The sequence below is a fragment of the mitochondrial genome of Trifolium pratense (genome assembly GCF_020283565.1).
Source record: "Trifolium pratense mitochondrion, complete genome".
NCBI classification, from domain to species: domain Eukaryota; kingdom Viridiplantae; phylum Streptophyta; class Magnoliopsida; order Fabales; family Fabaceae; genus Trifolium; species Trifolium pratense.
In genome coordinates this window covers 152,501-174,301 of record NC_048499.1, presented here as the reverse complement: position 1 = coordinate 174,301, position 21,801 = coordinate 152,501, and the positions used below count along the sequence as shown (strand labels likewise).

Genomic DNA, 21,801 nt, shown 5'->3' with positions numbered 1-21,801 from the left:
TCGGTGCGCTGGAGACGATTCTTTCTGTATCTTCGGCTTCGTCTTCTCCTACACTGATTAGTCTAGTTTTGTTTGCCCCCGGAGAGTATCACCGTGAATAATTACTCATATATATCAGCCAGAGAAGCCTGTGACTCATACACTATCAACCATTGTGTATACCAGAAATAAACTTCGTCTAACACCAGATCTTGTTGAAGCTCAGCCAGGACCTGAAAGAGATCAGTAAACCAACGCTTCTCCCTCTCCAGACTCAAGCCATGATCCAGTTCCAGACAACATGCCTGAGGTAGGCCATTATTCCTCTCGTCCTGTTCAAGGCTTTGCTCAAGAATAAATATTGGATAGATTGGGAGGAAACCTTAACTTCAGTTTGTGAAGATTAGGACTTTACTGGCTATTACTGCATCAAAGAAGTGGTCCCTATACCAGCTAGATGTTCAAAATACCTTCCTACACGGAGAAAACACTGCATTAGTAGGATCCACCCCATGTGATCCGTCATTCAGTGCAATAGGCAGGCCCATAGCAATGAATGTTTAAATAAGATTAACTTCGTTCTGTACGGGATAAGGAGCGAAAAGCGCAGCATGGCAATCGGAGACAAGTCAAGTTCAGTAATAAATTGGATAGATAGATTCGTGAGTAGTGTAATCATAAAAGCCCACGGAGCGGTGACTGAATTGGTAATCTACTCTTCTTTGTTACCGGAGATCATCTCCTCGGCTGTTAGGTTCAGTGTTCATCGTCACTTGAGTACAAGTACATGATGGTCGTCCTATGAGTGAATGCGCTTCAGTCTAAGGTAAAAATAGCTTGAGCTGATAAAGTTGTAAGGCTCCAAGCAAGCCTAGGGTTTAAGCGGATGCCCCAAGGCCGGCAGGCTCTCTTCGTAATGGCTGGACGCTAATGGATTGGACGACAGGTACGAGAAGCTCACTGCCTGGATATAACCATTCTTGTCCCGAAGAAAAGCAGATGTTGATGACTCCGAGATTGATGACCGGATCGGCAACGGACGTTGACGAGCAAGATCCCTCTGCCCTTGAGTGGCTTTTCTCTTTTGGTTGTGGATTGCGTGCAGCTTGACTTCTTTCTTCCACATAGGCTAGCTTCCTTGCTTGCATGCCTTGTGGCGAACTAGACTGAAAATTGTGTATATTATATAAAGACAGAGTCTTACCTTTTTTCAAAAAGAAGAGTCACGCTCTTTAAAAGCCCCTATTCGACGATGACTTAAGCCTATCTTCTTTCTTTCTTAACTTTAATAAGGGCTTTTTTAGGTATACCGCTCTCCGAAGAGAGCCTATGATATCTTTGGTCTTTTTCCCATGCATCCTTTCTGTTTGTCGGTCAACAACCAACCACATATAGTTTTTTTAAGTCTCTTCTTCTTCTTTGGAGCTTGTTCTTGGTCCCACCCAAGGGAAATGGGGTGACAAAGAATCAGAAGGACTTATCGCAATCAATCTCAGGTACAATGGCTAGTTGGAAAGCCTTTCAATTCAAGCCAATCTCTTGATTCACATGAATGTGAAACCGTTGCAACCGATCCTGCATACCAATCATCCGCCGCTTACTGTTCTGGCACTAAGCCAAGGTTTCTATGGATTCAGTCCTGTGGAAAAATACATATATTAGGGCAATTCAGTTAGTAGTTTCACCGGTCAATCCTCGGGACACTAGCGAGTCCGTCCTTAAAAGCCCTAAAAATTGGGTCCATGAAGCCTTAGATACTCCAAGCCTCAATCTTGATTGTCCTTGAACCTAGACCATGGAAGTATGGTTATAGTCCCATTCCATTAGTGGGATCCATAGCCTACGGGTCTTTCCCAAGCCAGTAAAAGAAGAAGGTTTTCGAGGACTACCCTAAGCCTACAAGTAGGCAGGACTTTCAGTTACAATGTCTAGGTTGGGCAAGCTTGGATGCCCCTACTCCCAACAAGTTGCTGGTCGGGATCGTGAAACTATCGCTGTTTGGTCATAAGGATAATAGTTCTTATCTTATTAGGTCAGGGGCGGCCGGCCCGGCCCGCGATTGGTAATGGCATAACCAACCAGAAGAGGAGTAGGGGAGACAAGGTTACGCGCTGGGTAGCGCAGCGCATCTGTTTCGGGTACAGGGGCGACGAGGGGTGCTAACCCGGCCACCCAACCCAGCAGAGCAGGTCAGGGGCGGGCCGGCCATAGGTTCGAATCCTGCCACCTTTCTTGTGGATCATCCTGTGGTTACCGGATGATGGGAATAACAAAGCAGAAATTTAAAAATGAGCAGAGCACGAAATGTACATAATATATGAATTCTTTCATTTATCGTTATTTCCGGGTCTTTTCGTTGCATTCACTTACAACAAGAAACAACCACCTGCGTTTGGTGCAGCACCTGCATTTTGGTGCATTCTTCTTTCTTTCCTCGGTCTTTCGTTCCGTCATATTCCTAATAACTTATCCAATTACAACGTATTAACCGCTAATGCACCTTTCTTTTATCAAATCTCAGGGACATGGTCTAATCATGAGGGTAGTATTTTATCATGGTGTCGGATCCCACGTTTTTATGGATTCCTTCTTTGTTACCGGGGTCGACCCCAAAGCCATAATGTCTCAAAACGAGGAGGCCATAGAGAAGTTTTGTATGACTTTGTCTCGAACTTCGTGAAGAACTCCATTCTATCTCTCCCGGAACCGAACGTTTGACGGGCCAGCCCTTTTTTATGCGCCGCTTTACCCTGAAAGGATAATTAGCTTAGCTCCTCTGGGTGCTAGGCGCTCCCGTGGTTCGCGAGAAGGAAAAAGAAGGACTCATCCTTTGTTGCATCTGGCACGATATGATAAAGAGAGAGCTTCGTCTATCGATGAACAGCGGATTGACGGAGCTCTTGGCATTGCTTTGTTTTTCTCTCCTTTCCTATCAGCGAGTTCCGATCCTTTTGTTCGAAATTTCTTCGTTCGTACCGAACCGCTTGCAGAATCAAATCCTGTTCCACAAGATCCTATATCAGCTATACATCCTCCTTGCATTTATGCCGGAGACGTCGCCAGTGCTATGGGCTTTGGATTATGTAGATCAAAAATAATGAATGGGATTGTGGCACTCCACTCGCCGCCAATGCGGAAGGATGCCGCCGAAAAGAAGGGAACGCTGCTTCGCTCTGCTGGATGCGTCGGATCCCGTATAACAAGCGAGCTTTTTACCAAAAAATTAAAACATGTGGTCGCAAAATGCTATCCAGCTCTCTTGTTGCGTAGCAATAGAAGCCTGCTCATGCAGCTTTGGCGGCGCTTTTTCGCCTTCTCTTCGCTCTGGACAGGAGCGCTAGTGGACACGGGGAGGGAGCAGGCGAAGCGTGTCGTTCGTAATGAACAGAAAGAGACCACTACTTCGCCTCTTTGTTGGAGCGCCGGCGCGAACACAGTGGTATCTGACCAGGACCAGAAACAGATTCGAATTTGGATCTTGACATGTCGGTGGTTTTTAACCGTGGGCATCATGCCAGGAAGTTGGTGGGCTCATCATGAATTAGGTCGGGGTGGCTGGTGGTTTCGGGATCCCGTAGAAAATGCTTCTTTTATGCCTTGGGTATTAGCCACAGCTCGTATTCATTCCGTAATTCTACCCCTTCTTCATTCTTGGATCTCGTTTCTGAATATTGTGACTCTTCCATGCTGTGTCTCAGGAACCTTTTCAATACGGTCCGGATTGCTAGCTTCCGTTCATAGTTTTGCTACAGATGATACACGAGGAATCTTTTTATGGCGGTTCTTCCTTCTAATGACCGGCATATCTATGATTCTTTTCTCCCAGATGAAGCAGCAGGCATCGGTCCGTAGAACTTATAAAAAAGAGATGGTTGTGGCGCGAAGTACTCTTGTGCACCTCCGTCACTCGGCTCGCGCGCAACCCCGCCCCGTTATGTTATGGAAGAATTGAACTTATTACCGGGCTGGTTATTCAGAGCCAGCGGCTGCCGGATTTCGTCCCGCAACGAAAAGAAGATCGCTTCGGGGGTCACTGTGGCGTGGCTGAATGTAGAGCAGTCCGCCCCTACTGCGTTTGATCAGTAAATTCTGGATAAGTTCGGAAGATGGTCAAGGTAGCTTGCTTCCAAGCCACAGCACTAGATGCGCATGTAGTCGTAGTAGTAGGCTCAGAATGCCTCTCTTCTATACTAAAATACTACTTAGGATGAATGGCTCGTTCTCTTACTTGACCATGGCATCGCCAACATGAGTCTGTGTTCGGTGGTTGATAAGCTGCTAGTTGGTATTTAGTTTAGGGCTTGTTATTTCCTTTCACTTTTCCCAACGAGGTGGAGGGCCATCGCAGAAAGTAACCTATCCCCGTAGTTCCGAAGACAGGAATTGGGTAGTAGGGGGCCCTTGGACCCCAAAAAAGGCTTTGACCTGCTTGCTGGCTATTGCGTTTACCGCGAGCGAAGTGAATAAAGTTGGGGGGCAGAAAGGGATGCCAGGGACAGAGTCACCTCAGGGTTCATTTCATGCCCACGGGCAGGCAAGAAAAGGTTCCGAAGTGAAGCCGACCCAGCCAGTGCTATCGGACTGGTGGAATGAAACCATATCGAATAGGGAACTCGTTCCAGTACCGCTACCGCTTCGACTGCGATAAGGAAGCCTGATGAAGAAGATGACTCGACTCGCGTCTGGGAAAACCGGATCTGGTAGGGAAGACAGACCTTATATGGCTCAGCTTCGACCCGGTGAAGTAATCGGTAGCTACCAAAAGAAAGGGGTAGAAGAAGGGGCTCGGGATCTTCGGATCAAAGTACCAGCGGGCAAGAACGCACTGATCTGTAGTACGCCTCAGGAGTCGGCGGAGAAGAGTTCCAACTAGGCAAGTCGTTCCTAGCCAAAAAGTAGCCCAAACCTCTTATTCCGGCTAACTACGACTACTCAGGAATAGCGGCGTTTCCGCTGTTGGGGATAATCGCCTGTGGAAACTAGAGCGTCTTTAGTTCCATACTACTAGAAAGGCATTCTATCAAAAAAGAGAACTCATTATGTAGTAATCTTTGGAAGTAAGTATTCTAGCTTCATACAGGATAGCTAGAACCAGGGATCTATAGGAAGTGGGATTTCATTCCGCTCTCTTATCCCAGCTTGTAAACTCGCTCCTCTGTACTCTTACTATACTATAGGAGACTGAGACCAAGGGACTCTTCGATAGTAAATGAGTAGGAAGCAAGGGGGATTCTATCACATCAACTAAGTCGGCAATTCAATGAGCGAGACATGAACTCAATAGTAGAACAATGAAAGCTGTAGTAGCACTCCCCATACTTAGATGGTCCGGGCCTTTGAGCTCCATGCCTTTCAAAGTCAAAGTAGCAAAACACAATCCCTAGCCACTTGATGCATTCATTTTATGGACTAATGAGTATAGGACGTAATTAGAGGTGGTGGGCGCCTATATACATACCACTTCAAACGGTAGCCGAATGATAAGTGGTACCCACTATTCTGCCCATGGTAACCATTCCCTTGGTCTATCGGCATCCCAGGTAGTTCTCTAAGCACCGGTTAACCACCTCCCTCACAGTTTGCATGAGATTCCACTTATTCTATGTGATTTTAAGCCTCTCTCTTTAGTTACGGTGCTGATACTCTCGAGAGATGGAATTGGGAATCTGTTTCGTCATTGAGAGCAACTAACTGCCATTATTCCGAGGCGGTTCCCCGTAAAGCAGACTAACTAGTAGGGTGAAAGAATCCAGTAGCAAACGGGATTGATTCCAACTCCATTAGTCTTCTGTGTTTGCAAGCACCCTTATGACATCCTTTAAAAGCTAGAGGAACTTCCTATTTCAGTATTGGAGATTGGCATGGTTGTTTCCTTGGCCTAAGGGCTTCTCTATAGAATAGACTCTTCCCACAGCTAACTGCAGAGCTAAAGGCTGACGGCTTATCCCGAGGAGAACAGTGCATAAGTCTGATTTCTTAGGGTAGTTACATGTCAGTCTGGTAAAGTGACCTTACGGGACACGGTTCAACCTATAGGCTATTCCTCGCTAAAGCCCTCAACACGGGAGTGATAGATTGATTCAATCCAGCCACCGAACTCCTTGCGTGCATACCGCCGCAGTGAGCCAACTTGACTGAGCTCTGGGGACCTATAGGAGTTCCTCTCTTGTAGAGCCCCGCACCCGGACTACCAATAAGGTAGGGTGAGATAAGGGCGAAAGAGAGCAAGGGAATTGTTATAGCAAGCATGAGCGGGAATGTTGGTCTAATTCCACGCCTTATGAGGTAAGGGTAGAAACCTGGACAGGAAAGGTGAAGGTACCTCATCAACCTTATCTTTCTCTTTGCTAGTTCCCACCAGGTTTATTTTATTATTTCAACTCGAGTTTAGCTATCCTCATTATGGTAGAGTTACTACTTCCTGTAAGAAGTTTAGAAAGCCTTTCATACTAGTTGTTATATTTACCTAGTTAGCAGACAATCTTCTATTTATTTATGATAGTAATCCTTTTTATTTCTTCTTTGTTTGAGTCTGTTCCTATCTTCCTTTAGTTCTAGGTATAAGATACCTCTCTTGCTTTTTAGTTCAGTAAGTGGGTTAGGTTAAATAGGGAATAAAGCCTACCTTTAGGGTTTGTCTTCCCTGTAGCTTTCCTTGGTGACAGTCTCTTTGAACAGCTGGCTTCTATAGCTGATTTGTAGGAGCTATAACCTATTATCCAGCTTCTTATTAGCCATTTCTATTCATTTTATAAATAGGGAGCTTATCGACTGAAAGGGGTTGACCCCAGAAGATATAAAGCTATATCTGATTCCTTAAAGCGCTAGAGTCGAGAGCAGCACTTTTATATTTAGTTATAGATTCTCCTATCCTATATACCATCTTGTCCTACCCTCTATTATTTACCAAAGAAGGGCTGAGAGATAAACCAAACCCCTATATAACCATATACCCATCCCAAGATGTTAGTATAATGCCAATCCTATCAATATAAAATAATAGTGTTTTAGAGCACTCAGGCTTAGAAAGTAAAGCGTATTGTGGGTTGCTTAAAGCTCCTGGACAAAGTCAAGAATAAATGGGGCAATCTGTTAATAAGTCTGGAACGATGGTTCTCAGGCTCAGTAATTCTTTAGTTTCACTAAATGAGTTATATAGGACGAGTTTCACTCTGACTGATAGGCTATGAATACTATTTATGTTTGGCAAACCCTATATATGTGACAGGAATGGTAGTTCAGAGAATATAGAATATGGAGATATTTATGCTTTTTCTGCAGCCTAGCACTACAGAAATGGAAACCCCTATGCAGCTGTTTATGAAAAACAACCTAACGGAGACAGCCTACAATGAATTATACCATGGGCATTGAAATATAAATATCAAACTCTCACTCGTATCCCTTTTGAGCGGAGAAGATAACTACTTCAATTCAAAGAGGAGCGCTTTGTTTTCTTAGCGCCTTTTCTCCTCTCCCGGTGGTGGGTCTGTCTTATTGACCGGCTTTGGTCGAGCAACCGCTACACCCCCGAGGCTTGGTGTACATAGCAAGAACCCGCTCAAAGTGACGAGATCTTGTATGACTGAGTTTGGCAAGGACCCCCTCCACCACCTATCCTTACTAAGGTAGAGAACCCTCGTAATGAATGGAAATTATTTAAATATAGCCATCAGACCATATGGATGATGGTAAGCAAGCAAACAACGAGCAGACATGGCAGATAAATCCACCCTTGACGCAAAAGCGCTTAGCAAACTCAAATGCACCAGTGTAAGAAATAAGATATTTTTTAGTTTATGAAGACACTGAAAATAAACTTCAGCAACTTGCGCATCAGCGATGACAACATCATTACCGAGCACATGGATTGGGACACATCAACAAAAGTGGCTTTTGAACGAGACCTACCGGCTTAGGGGCTGTTTATACAAAAATGGGTGTACCCAGGTTCCGATCTCTAAATGGATCTGCTATAGCTACTCGATCTCGATCAAATGGCTTTGGATCTGTCTCTACATCTGTAATATCCGTATCTACATCTGTAATATCCGTAACAGGGTATGGAACTCAATATCGATCTGAAACTGGAAGGAAGGGGTGGGTGCTCCATAGCTTCAACTGATACTGCTTATAGCCAACATCGGCTATGGATCACGCCCATCATCATAAGGGCTGGCTGGCTTATCGAAGACTGAATCTCGCTCAACCTCAATTCTCGGAGAGGTAAGAAAGTATTGGAGGCGAGTGGGTTGGTGGTAAGTGAGGACGAGGTGACGGACTAAGCGGGACTTTTTATCACAAGATCGCTCATCGCTCAGATCCTTATTTCAAAATTAAGGATTAAGATAGTTACAAAAAAAAGTCATAAATAGAATAAAATGTGGAGGATCCCGAATCCCGGGGATCCCGAGGCGGCTCCCAAATAAGACGCTAACTTTTAAATAACTATGAAATACAGCAATTCCCAACATTATCACGATTCAAGAAAGTTATATCCGTCAAGGTCGGCATCTCGGATTCCCTTGTTCCGGATATCGGCAAAGAAAAAATCTGCCCGTTGTTTGACGTAGTTGTTATCTGGGCTTTCGGCTATCACTTGCAAGATATTCAGTAGTCCGTCTTCTTTACTTTTTTTTTTTCGCAATGAGTTCAAAGACCCGGCGCGCGCGCCTTGTTGTGGGACGGCATCGGTCCCCCATCAGGTGTCCCCATGTTATGCACGTACGTGAGGATGACACGATGAAGAGCCCAATACCCGTTCGGTAGGTTTATTAGTGACTCTCATGGCGGTCATCGGTGTACACTGGAGGTTGTTGCGCCGGTGGATTCGCTACTGGTGGTGCTTGTTGGTTCACGCCGGTTCCCGAACTTGATGCTGTAGGCATAGAACTATGGGAATGCTTTCATAGGCTAGGGGGGGGGATAACTCTTTAGTAACTAAGCCCCAAGGCTAGCGAAGGAAAAGGAAGTTACATTAGGGCAACAACTCCTGACTCGAGGGTGATAATTTGAATCGAATAGATTGAATCAGAAATGCACTTAGAGAGAGGAAAGTAAGGAGAGGAGGGAAGAGCGAATAGCTTAGTACGAGACAGCTTCACACCTTGCGGTGCTTACACCTCTCGCCTATCGAAGTCAGAAAACCGTGTTCGACAACTTTTAGAGAGAGAATCATTCCTGCAGCCCAGGACTTCTCAATACCAACTTAGCTGCCCGGCGCTGCCCTTCCGGTAGGCCAGAGGTTGGCCCAACCCAGTCTTATAGTACAAAGGTTGGATTCTCGCAGTTCTCCCTTTAACACCCATTTATCCTCCACCCTTCCCTACCGCCCCTTTCTCGCTTTTTACAGCCTCGTGGTCGGGATGGACACCGGTCTGTACATGGACTTCAAATTTACTTCAGATCGACCTGACTTTAGGAACCGGGGCGAGATATATTAGTAGGGGATAGACGAACATCTTGAGACCCCAAAATGAAGGATACCCCTTCGAGCCCCAGCCCCGAATTTTGAATCAAAACACACAATTGGAGTGCGAAATGCCCCGCGGTATACACGCACAATACCGAGTACAACAGGGTGGCGAGCGCTTCAATAAAGTTTATTTTGGGATTGAAAATAGAAATTTTAACTAAAAACATAGTGAAAAAGAGATACGTAAGAAAAGAGGCACAGACCGCAAATAAATTAGAATTGGAATTAGAGTGGGGGACAGCCGTAATAATTGGAGTTACGCTGACGCCTTGCCAACCAATAACTAGTTCAAGGGCATTATAGCGGTTCAAGATAATCGTAAAGAAAATAACCACGTTGTTTCCACAGATATAAAGAAAAATAGGCTAAAAAAGTAGAGTCAAAGAATAAGTGTATTTATCCAGTTGAGGCATGATTGATTGAGAAACAATGATTCCCTCCGGACATAAAGAGAGTCCGGAGTCTTAATTCATTCTATTGAGTTGTGGTTGTTGACCAACAAATTATGCATGGGAGAAAGCAAACGAAAACTAACCTTGATCCTCTTCACTTCGCTTCTCGCTTTTGTTCAATTATAAATAACTATCAAGTTTGATGGAGATTTATAGCATCATTCAAGTAAATACAGATTAAGATCGTAAAAACATAAGCTTGTGATATAGCTACACCTAATTCCGGACCGGTTAATGCAAGAACTATAAATAAAGGACCAAGATCTCCGGGCGACTCTGAATTAGGCCGAAGAAAGGCTGAACGACCGTCGTGTGGTTACATCTTACCCAAAAGGTTCCACAGCATGCATGTCTTTCGAGCGTATTGAGGCTGTCACCGCTATAAGTGTACTAAAAAGGCAGGCATCTCTCTATTGATTAAGCTATAACGTCCATATTCTGAAAAGTGCGCTATAGATATGGAAATAAAAGCTATTGGTGGAGTGTTGGAGTATTGCTATTGATCGGTCATGTCATATAGGCCTGAGTCGGACATCCAATTGCTTCGATTTTAATTTTCCGGAGGATGCCCTATACTTATATATCAAAAAGATGGACAATCAAACCTATTTCTCGATTCAATCGAAGCCAAAAGAGATGAATAGGGTCTAAAATAACAAGAGATATACTATTAAGGAACAGGAAGCACAGCTCTCTCGTCCCTTCTATGGTCCTGAGGCAAGTGTTAATAATATCTGCCTATCTACTTGACTTTTCTTAGTCCAGGGACGCCTTTCTTGATGAGAGAATTGATCGCTATGTGTCCTAGTTGATTCGTCTGGTTTAGGAACACCCAGCTGTCTAGCCTCGGCTTCTTCCTTCCCATGATTAGGGAAGAGAAGAAAAGGGAGCGGAATGCCACTCGACAAGAGGGAAAGTCCTCTGAAAGCCCTTGTTCCAGCTTAGAGGGAAAAGCACCGCACTATAAGAAAAAGAAAGGGAAGAGAAAGAGAAGTCAGGGACTTGTCCTCATGGTCTACTAAGGGTCTTCCCCTAGGCATAACCAATAGACAAAGAGTTCCAACTATCGAATCAAAGAGGAACGGAGCCGCTTTCCCCACCCAGTTGACGAGAGAAAGAAAGGAAATGAGCCCATCACCTATCTGAAGCTGAAGGAATGAAAGCATTAGAGTCTTGATCCCCTGCTTAACCTGAAACCTCTCAAGCCAGGGAAAGATTAAAAGTTCAGACTATGATGACTTCCTCACTTACGCAACGAAATGGAGTTGATGGAGTAGCCAGTGCCCTTGAGTTATTCTCTTCGGTATCGCCTTGAAAAACTGAATAGAAGAAAGGTTAACAGAAAGTCTCACAAAGAAGAAGAGAAGATGAAGTCTAACAGCAGGTCTTGGGGATAACAGTAGATTGATGAGTGATCCCCTCTGAATCAGGGAAGGTAGGACATTCTGAACCTTAACATGAAGCAACCATATAACTGACGATATTGATTTAGTAGCGAGATCAGTTACACTAGCCCGGGCATCATCGCTGTCTTAGCGCGAACAGTCTGTAGCCAAAACAGAGTAGAGATTCGGAGGGATGTGAAGAGAAATGAAGTCAATGACACCACACCAGACCGACCGGAAAGGGAAGAAGTAGCTACCATTTAACTTTTCCGTTACATGCTTTCCCCTGTCACCAACTCTGATGTCACTGTCAACAAGAAAGAGAGAGAGGGGGAAGTCAGGGTGAGGGAGGAGAAGAAAGGGTGTCAGGGACGAAAGAAAAAGTACCCAATAGAGACAATAGATCACGTAGTCCCCGGAGTAAAATACCGAACCTTAATATACCTCTTATTCATCCTTTGCCCTGACTAAATCATCCCACTAGGAAATAAATCTTCCAGCCGTCGTTCCAGCTGAGCTTCGAACAGAGAAAGCAAATAGCAATGAAAGGGCACTCGAAGCAGGTCCTTCTGTTAGACTTAATTTACGAGGAAGGTCTGAGGCACGAAGTCTTAACGAGCCACTCTTGATCTTAGAGGAGACCCTATTGAGAAGATAGGGTTTTTGAACAGCTCCTAACCTACCAACCAAAAAGGGAAACACATCCCAGGCATAATAATATGAAGAAGAGCGTTTCCTAGCCGTCTTGTCTTGTCCTTGGGGAAGGAAGTACCACTCTTGAATCAAAGCAAATAGAAAAACTGCCACTATCTTAGCTGCTGAAAAAGGGCTTTCATAGGGGAGAAAAGTAAACTCCTTGCCCGTTCCGCTACTTCACTTCTTGGCTTGAAGCGCCTTTTCACTTTGTTGGCTAAAAGTGGAAGATGTCCGAGTGCTCCCCCGAGAGGATGCTTTGAGATTGGCTTGAGGCTCCGCTTCCTTCTATTCAGATTCCCTGCGATGCCTCGTATCAGAGACACTTTTCGTTTTCAGTTCATTGTCTTTTTCTCGAGTTTAGGGGAGAACTAAAGCAGGTGATCACTCTAAATAGCGTAAATAGAGTGTTTGGTGGATCCCCAACCCCTCTTTGAAATTCGAAGGAGATCAAAAGTATGCTTATGAAGACGTAGGTAGATTTGGCCATAAATAGGGAAAGAAAGAACCATACTCGCTCGAACTTTTACCATTGTACAGAAGCCAACCAAAAGGAGTTTATACATCTTGGGAAAGAGCACGCTACAAAGCGAAACTGGGCCTCAACGGAAAGATGACTCCTGAAGTTCAGCAGCGTGCTCGATCGGCGACAGAATAAGGAAGTTTCCCCTGATCAAGAAAGAAGGTCAGCGACTAGTCGTATTGTCATCAGATGAATGACTAGCCTTGGAAGGCTTTTGAAGTGGAAAGCAAAAGAAAAGGCATCTCGTTGCATTTATTGGCGAAAGAGCTGGACTTGACCTTCTATTCTAGCCGTTCCGTTAGAGGGGAATGAAAAAGAGAGGTGAAAGCAAGGAAGAGAAGTTTCTTTGTGGAGAAATATTATACTTCGGATCCTTGGCTTTATCGGAAGCTCTTACTCTTTACTAAGCGATGCGAGAAAAGAAGCTGGGACAGGAAGGGATGTTGGAACATCACTCCAGGGAGTGTTCCTAAGGCGGGAACAGGGAAGAAGTGACGCTGGTCTTTCGAGATTGAATATGACTGAGAATTGTGTAAAGAAGAGTTATTTACTAGCAAGGAATTGATGCACCCTCTTGCTTTTTGGGAAGCATATACCTTGTCTTCTTTTCACAGGTACTGCTACTTTTGGAAAGACAGCCGATAGAGTCATTCCCACTGTCCTTCTTCCGTCTTTCTATCTATGATTGAGCTAACTCTTTCCCCACCCCGCTCTCTACTGGCTCCATCAACTCCAAATAAAGCTTAAGCATCTTTCTATAGTTCCGGTACAGATATAGCAGTACTTTTTCTCGTTCACTCGTTACACAGCCTGACAAAACAAGGAATAAAGATAGAGCTGCAACCTTAACAGAAGGATTTTATAAGGGAGCCACTAAGCCATACCTCTCTAGTTCAACCAGCCCCTAAAAGAATAGGTTCGTTCTGTCTGGCCAAGTGAAAGAAGGCGATTACGAACTAGCTTGGGAAACTTCTTGTACTGTAACTCTTTCTAGAGCGGATACAGGTTATCTCTCCTCAATGGGGGCTTGGTCCCATGTTCCTATTTATGATGCTACCCGGGATTACTCCTAAGCTTAAGCTGAAGTGAAAGCATAAGCCGAATATGTATGCCATAGTTAAGTCACCTAGGGACCCTATCTTTACTGAAACTGCCTTTGCGCCAAGGGAGAGTGCCGATGACTATGGCGAGTGCGAGTTCTCCCTTTACTGGTGGGACACCTACAAACCTGGGAAGGATAGACTAGAGACTAGCTCATGGGGACATGGGTGGGACTCCGACCATAACTTCTACAGCTGGGTCATCTGATCCCGGGGTTGTCCTTGTCTCAATGGCATAAGTTCGTGTCGGTACGATAATTCTAAATAGAGTCAGTGTGCCACGCGTGGTAGTCTAAATCTTCCCTTGGAATAGTTATCTTAGGCACGCACCAATTCCTGCTGAGACTCCTAAACCAATAGCCTTTTAAGGTAAGGCCCGTCCTCTCTACTTCCAATTTCTGAGATACCGGATCCACCTCCAACAACGCCTAAAACTGCTTCCGCTGCTACAACAACTCCTAAACCTAAACCCGAGACTGCTGCAACAAAGACTGCTGCTTCTCCTTATCTCGTTACAGACTTTCCTTCAACTGCTGGGACACCTCTTACAGCAACTGCGGCTACTGCCCTATCTTTGGCTCATCCATCCTATAAATGAGGGGATTTCTTTTATACTATACAGCAACTACCGCTTCTTGTCTGGTCTCAAGCTTGGAAGTGAGGCTGACGGTCAGGGTTTTCCTTTTGTATGTCCATTATGTCTAGCTCTCTCTTAGCTATCAGTCGAAGGTATGGTACTTTACTTAGTTAGCCCATTCCTTCGAGGAGCCTAAAGCCTAATCAGTAATCCCGGGCCGAATACCTTTCATCCTAGCTAGTAGTCCAGCCATTCCCTTACCCGTGGTAAGCGGCTTTCTTCTTCTTTCCTGTGGTATCATTGCCAAGTCTTGAAATTGTTCTAGCTGTCTATCTATAGTTATAGTTTTAGTGCCCATTTCCTTTGCCTGGACTTCTTCGCAGTCAGGTTTTTTTGACCTCGCTTCATTCCCTGTCGGAATGGTTACTGGGAAGGGAAGCACAGCAATAACGCCTTTTTCCTTTTTTCTCCCGATTAGACGAAAGACATGTTGGGGCTGTATCCGAAACATTTTTGAACTGCCGGCCCGACAACCAAGCCTATAACCGGCAATAAGAGGTCAAGTTGAGACATACAAAGGCGCCAGTGAAGAGCTTAAAATCAGTACAAGGGCTGCTATTGAAGGGATGAAATCTCCCAATCAAGGACTGCTTAGGTCCCTTCTAGTCCGTCCTGTATTTGAGTATGATCGACGTATTGTATTTTACCTATACGGGCATATGTTCGACTTCCTGATCAAGGGCATCCGTCCACAAATTCTTATATGTAAATATAGATATTCCCGACTTTTCATACCATGGGAAATCCACTCGGACGAAGACATAGATGATAGGATTATTTGAGAGAAGAGCCGTGCCCTACCTATTCTACAAAACCTTATCCTAGTTTTTACTTTCTTTTTATATATATAAGCATTCATCAACGGATTCTGCTTCCACTGCCTTAGTGCTAATTACAAACTAATTATCCTCATCCCAAAACCCCAAACAAAGAAAGGTAGGCGTGCAATAAGAGAAAGCTTACCTTGCCCCGAGAGAGACCATAGGATAAAGTCAGCGTGCAAGAGCTAGAGAATCCCGGGGTATAGTGAGAGACCTGGTGCAAGCTTTTAGAGTATGGCTATCAGTCCCAAGTTTAAGCTAATCACTCGTAAGGTTATGTAGCCCGCCTATAGCCCAGCCTTTAAGCATCAACAGAAGATCCAGCGGGATAGTCGTTCTCTGTATCCAAATGCTAGAGTAGGAGAGGAGTAAGCTAACCTTATCCAACCTTTGTATCCGTAAATCCCTATATAGCCTACCAGCGTTGTACCCTTTTGCGAGCAAGTCAGCCTCTATTTATTAAACCCTTTCTAGAGTCACCAGCTAATCCTAAAATCCCAGGTGCGTAAGCAAGCTACCCTTTAGTAAGTAGTCAGCAACCCTCCTAAGCCTTGTTTTTAGGAGTAACCTGGGATCTTTTTAAGCTCGTTATAGGAAGACGCGCTATATGAGTAATCTATCCTAGTAGACATTATACTAGGAAGCTCCTGAGTCAACCTCTAATCTATAAGCCAGTCAGCGGGATAGATGAATATGAACTTCTCTAAGAGAACAGTTCAACGGGTTTAATTGAATTCCGTTATATGATCAGATTAGATATTCTCTAAGACTGTATAAGAGAGACCTAACTAACTGGATTGCTAGCAGTGATCATACCCGATGATGTGAACCCGATTGAATCAGCTCTTGTGATCATATCCCATGCTATCAATGGGAGTTAAGTCCGCCTATCCATCAACATAAAAGTTAAAGGAGCCCGCTAACTACTGCACTTCCTAATGTGATATTGAGTTTTGCCTAAACTTGCCCGCCCATACTCTTAACTTTTCGCTTAAGCTCTCAGACTAGAGCTATTCTCACTAAACCGAAAATTCTAATATACCCCTCTCTCCTCTCTCCTCAATGGCTAAATACCAAAGCTAACCTTAAATGGGTTAAAGACCGAGCCAGAACAGGAGCTTAGCCTCAATCTTAGATAGGAGATTCCCCATAACAACTCAACTACGTCGAGCCTTGCCTTGAACAAGCCAATCAACCTCAATCCTAGGAAATGATTTCAGGTGAAGCTCACCCCTCTTGTTCTCATCTTAAGGGAAGGCCCAGGCGCAGAAGGAAGACTCTTTGATCGGGTAGTTCCTGTTCTCAGTCATCTTAGGTGCGGTTGGCCAATTAATTACTTAAATTTATAGCGCGAGCCCCACTCATACAAGTAGGGGAAAACTCTAGTTCAACTGTTTTTTTATTCAGATTCAGAATTGGCTGGGGCCTTAACCGTAGCTTTAGGGCCAAAAGCCTATCTATGGCCTTTTGGCTGGGGGGAGCTATGGCAAGGGTAGTTTCCTCGGAAAAAGGAGGGGAAGCCCCGACTTTCCAATAAGGCCTGGGGGAATGAAAACACTCAACCGATGGGGGGAGGAATGAACAGCAGCTCTAGGGGATAAATGTGGATATCCAGTGGCAACTGAGCAGGAGCAGCTCTACCCGCACATAGCTAAATATCCCCCTTCCACGCCACCCAGTTGGTGAGCTCCGCCCTTAAGGGAGCCCATCCGTCGGTCGGCCAATATTGGATAGTCAACTAGCGCACAGGGTAACTCGAATATCAAATATAAGAATAGCAGCCCCGGTCTCAAAAACAAGCATGGAAACAGCAGTCAATCAGAAAGATAAGTTGAAGTTAGCTTTCAGCTGTTCAACCACTAAAGACTAAAGTGGGTGAAGCATAGTTTCGTCCGTCCCTCTCGCTTTCAGCGCGGGATAGAGTTATCAGTACGTGCGACACCAACTCTTTCGTTTTCACTTCTTTTTTATACATATATAGATCTATTCCTACCATATTTCGTTACTTTATCCCGAAAAAGGGGAGCTGCTGGGCTCCTTCCTGTTTTATTAGCATCAAACCCACTCAACAGGATATTCCATAAGCACTCCGGAAGGTATAGTGTGAAGGAAAGTAGGTCCCTTACATGAGAGTTTGCGAACACGGGGGGCTTATGCTCCTGCAGCTCATATGGAACAGGTTGGCCCCCACCCCAAAAGCCCCAAGGGAACGAGCGAAAGGGCTGCTTGCCGGAACAGCAGATCGAGCAGCCTATTATTTATTACATTTCTGCCCCAACTATTCCAAAAAGGGTAACAAATGGGTCTAATTCTGAGACAAAAGTAATTTAACATCCCTGATTCGGAAACTGCTGCAGTGGGAACTCTACTTGCCATTCCTCCTTCCGAAGTAAAAGTTTTCATTCTCCCCTTGGCCCAGTTGAAAAGCCTAACCCCAGGTGAAGTACCAGATTCTGAAGTGAAAGTAAGGAATTGCCCTGTCTGATTCGTAAAGCTTTCGGCGAAGGAGGGGAGATCCGCGGAGGTAGAATTCTGAATACGGGTACGAAGGGTCATCCAGAAGCGCTGGAAGGGCTGGAGGAAGGGGACGAACCGCATCGATTGAGTTATATCCGGCAGGCTAACACCCACGTACCTAGAAAGGAAGGGGAAAGTCTTACCTTTTGGAAACATAAGGCGCATCAGAAAGGAATCCGGATATATTTAGATAGCCAGATTCACGAGCTGAGGACTAACTAAGTCGAAGTGAAAGTCTGTGCCATTGTTAGTGCCAAGAAAGACCCTATAATAGTGAACACCAAGTGAAGAGCCACCCTCCGGGAACGTCGAGAAGGGGGACGAACAGCTTTGATTGGATCCGATCTGGTAGACAGAGACGAAGACAAGGATGAATAATCTGAAGAAGGCTATGCCGAATCCGAGGGAAGAAGAAGACTACGAAGAAGGAAGCCGATGCCTAGGCCGAGGCTGGTGCCTAATTCTATGCTTGAAGCCTAAGCTAGAGCTGGAGCTGAAGCCTAATTATAAGTTTCATCTAAAGCTGAAGTTAGGGCTGGAGCCTGAGTTGGTGTTGATGTCCTAGAGTAGCGAAACTACAAGTGAAGGGGCGCTATCCGGAACCCTTAAGGTTAAGGTCGGGTCGGGGACAATCTGCTTCGATTGGGCCTTGCAGGCAGACAGGCTAACTTGTGGAGACGAAATGGAATCCTATAAGAATAAGAATGTCGAGTCCCGAGGGTCTGCAAGAGGCTGAGCTAACAAGCTGGCTGGCTGAATATATCATGGGGATGCCCGATTTGCGATTGAGCTAGCCGATAAGTATGATCTCTCCGGTCTGGCATGAGCCACTCCATTCCTACTTCCACTCAACAAAAAAGATAGGATTCTTGGGCTCTACCTCCAGAGTGCGTACGGCTATTTCAGACCAAAGGGGGCCAAGGAAGGGGGATCCCATAAATAATAAGTAAGAGAAGTAACCCGGGCTATGAGCTATTTCGTCGTTTTCTTGCCGGAGTTCGCTAGCCGTTCAATCCGATCTTCCCTTCGCATGGCAGAAGAGCGCGGCTCGAGACTACTCTAACAATTGAAAATGAAAGGCAAGCAGGAATTGAACCCACTAATGGGCCAGCTGCATAATAACGTATGTAAGCAAGTGATCCTCTTCTTTCGCAGGAAGCATTACTCATTTCTTCAGAGTTGAAGAAAAGGCTACCGATTTCCCACTATTATGTAAGGGCTTGACCCTTGGATGAGAAATTCATTGCTAAGTTAGTCCGTAGTACGAAGCTTTCAATTCAAGCACCTTTTTTCTATACTAAAGGCCAAAGGGAAGTTGAAGCCCAACATCCCGTGGTCGGGATGGACACCGGTCTGGCCCGCACCTACATGGACTTCAAATTTACCTCATTGCGAGCCAAAAACCTATTCCTGCGGCATTACTCCGGTTAAATAGAAATTAATGAAGCTAAGAAAAAAATGCAAGGGCAACTCGTACTATATGGTAATCCAACACAAAGCGATATGGATTTTATCGTGGAAACTGAGACTAATTTCCCTTCCTTCACGTCTTCCGCCAGTTCTTCTCCTTTGTCCGACGCGCAAAGTGCTGCACCTGACTTGGACCTATTATTGACTCAAATTTGTAGTCAATACGACAGGTGTGTGCATGAAGCCGGGAGGGTAGTACCCCCAGAATGGACGATGCCCGACCTTGTTCGGGCAACGTTAGGGGAGGAAGCCCTTCAGCAGCACGGCTTGCTGACGGATGCCTACTATGATGTTATGTTATGTGGGACTCGTAGTTGGGGATGCGAGGAGCTGCTGAATTTTCTGGATCTAATATACTATGTCTACCAAGGCTAGTAGACATAGTTTATTAGATCGTTCAGTTCAGTAGGCTAATCTTGACTGTTTCCATTTTAGATTGAGAAAGCGGCAGGCCCAAAGAGCTCTCCAATAAGTGCACCGAAAGGGGGCCGGAGAGACGGTCAACCTGAGATCGGCTAAGATCGAAAAGCACTTGGTTTACAGCCAAGCAACGACAAAGAAAAAAGAGTACCATGTCTTTCTTGGTTGGTAAACCCAACCGGCGATTGAGATTTACATTACAACAAGTCTTTGCTAAAAGAAAGCAAAGCGGAATTTTAACTTAACTTGCCGTCAAGATGAACTTTTTTTACTTAGACTTTTACTTAGAGTCGGGGGTGTTTCCTATACCCAGCCCTCTTGAACAATTTGAGATAATCCCTTTTCTTCCTATGAAGATAGGTGACTTGTATTTCTCATTCACAAATCCCTCTTTGTTTATGCTGCTCACTCTCAGTTTGGTCTTACTGCTGGTTCATTTTGTTACTAAAAAGGGAGGAGGAAAGTCAGTACCCAATGCTTGGCAATCCTTGGTAGAGCTTATTTATGATTTCGTGCCGAACCTGGTAAACGAACAAATAGGTGGAAATGTGAAACAACAGTTTTTCCCTTGCATCTCGGTCACTTTTACTTTTTCGTTATTTTGTAATCCCCAGGGTATGATACCTTATAGCTTCACAGTTACAAGTCATTTTCTCATTACTTTGGGTCTCTCATTTTCTATTTTTATTGGCATTACTATAGTGGGATTTCAAAGAAATGGGCTTCATTTTTTAAGCTTCTTATTACCCGCAGGAGTCCCACTGCCGTTAGCGCCTTTTTTAGTACTCCTTGAGCTAATCTCTTATTGTTTTCGCGCATTAAGCTTAGGAATACGTTTATTTGCTAATATGATGGCCGGTCATAGTTTAGTAAAGATTTTAAGTGGGTTCGCTTGGACTATGCTATGTATGAATGATCTTTTATATTTCATAGGAGATCTTGGTCCTTTATTTATAGTTCTTGCATTAACCGGTCCGGAATTAGGTGTAGCTATATCACAAGCTTATGTTTTTACGATCTTAATCTGTATTTACTTGAATGATGCTATAAATCTCCATCAAACTTGATAGTTATTTATAATTGAACAAAAGCGAGAAGCGAAGTGAAGAGGATCAATGGCTGGTATGCTAAAAATGAGTGAGAGCAATGGGAAAGAGAAGGGATAATGCAGTCAATAATTACTTACTTATAGGTAAAGATATAATCTTCTTTCTACGAGTCGAATGAGATGTACCGTCCTTAAGAAATGCTTACGGAGTGGAAAGCGCGGATTCCCTAGATATAGTGAAAAACCCCATTGCCTGGAAAAAAGAGTTAGGCTATGGTATAGAGTTCAGTTTTGGGTGGAAGGGCGTCAGAATGTCCCCCTTTTGGAAACCTTCGGGGGCTTCCAGCGCCTCTAGCTCGAAATCCGCGTCTCCATCTAGTTAGTGAAAGTTCCACCTCTACTCCCGAAACCGGTATTGAGAGTGCTTCCAGCCCACTTGAGCAATTTGAGATTATCCCGTTGATTCCTATGAAGATAGGAGTGAGAAGGCTGTTTTTTTCTTCCCAGTTCTGATATTAAGGCATCAGCCGGGGAAGAATTGTGAGCACCTGGGGTAAGATCTTCTAGAGCTCGGATAGATCTCTTAGTAAAATAAAGCATTTCCAGTCAAGGAGTAGGGTAAGGGAGAGTTGAAGACATCTAAAACATATATATCCCTCCCCTGGTAATTTGAGTATTCCTAGCTTCGTAGATCGGATCCTGGTATTTTTGTTAAAGCTAGAGGGAGAGCGGCTAGGGAAGGGTGACGATTGAAGCTATTCTGCCCCTACCTAGAAGGAAGCCAAGTTTCTTTTGTTGTAGCAGCAGGAGAATTCTTTAAAGCAGAGAATCCGATACATCAAGAACAAACCGAGGTGGAAGAAGACTGTCCTAAAGTAGTATTCCCTTCCCTATTGAAAGTTCAGCTCGGCGAAGCAAAAAAGTAAAAAAGGAATTTCAGCGGTTAGGATCAGTCTTCTAGTAAAGGAAAAAGCATGAACTCGCTACAAACGAATTGAGAACGAGAACACAATAAGAGATAGAGAGGAGGAAAGCAAGGAAGCAGATAAATTCCCCCCCCTATTGGAAATTCCCCTTTTCCGACTAAGATGACTAACTATTTTCAGGGCGTAGACGCCGCTCTCAACTACACATAAAAACCTTACTACTTATCGGTTTACGAACGAAAGTGTGGTGGACACACTGAACTGATGACCACTTCTACGCAGTCTTATGATCACTCTTGTCTTACTAGCGAGCGGATTCTCCGCATGCCATGTCTGTGCTTTACTGCCTGACTTT

At 44.6% G+C, this 21,801-nt stretch overlaps 3 protein-coding genes across 3 annotated transcripts; all 3 read left to right on the top strand.

The window, feature by feature from the left end:
- Window positions 1-2,283: 2,283 nt before the first annotated feature.
- ccmFn1 (cytochrome c biogenesis FN1) lies at window positions 2,284-2,697 on the top strand. The gene has a single exon. The coding sequence runs from the start codon at window positions 2,284-2,286 to the stop codon at window positions 2,695-2,697; it is 414 nt and encodes a 137-aa protein (YP_009827578.1).
- Window positions 2,698-2,755: 58 nt separating this feature from the next.
- ccmFn2 (cytochrome c biogenesis FN2) lies at window positions 2,756-3,931 on the top strand. The gene has a single exon. The coding sequence runs from the start codon at window positions 2,756-2,758 to the stop codon at window positions 3,929-3,931; it is 1,176 nt and encodes a 391-aa protein (YP_009827577.1).
- A 15,891-nt stretch (window positions 3,932-19,822) lies between these two features.
- Window positions 19,823-20,539, top strand: atp6 (ATPase subunit 6). Its single transcript has one exon. It carries the CDS (start codon window positions 19,823-19,825, stop codon window positions 20,537-20,539), a length of 717 nt encoding a protein of 238 aa, YP_009827576.1.
- Window positions 20,540-21,801: the final 1,262 nt, after the last annotated feature.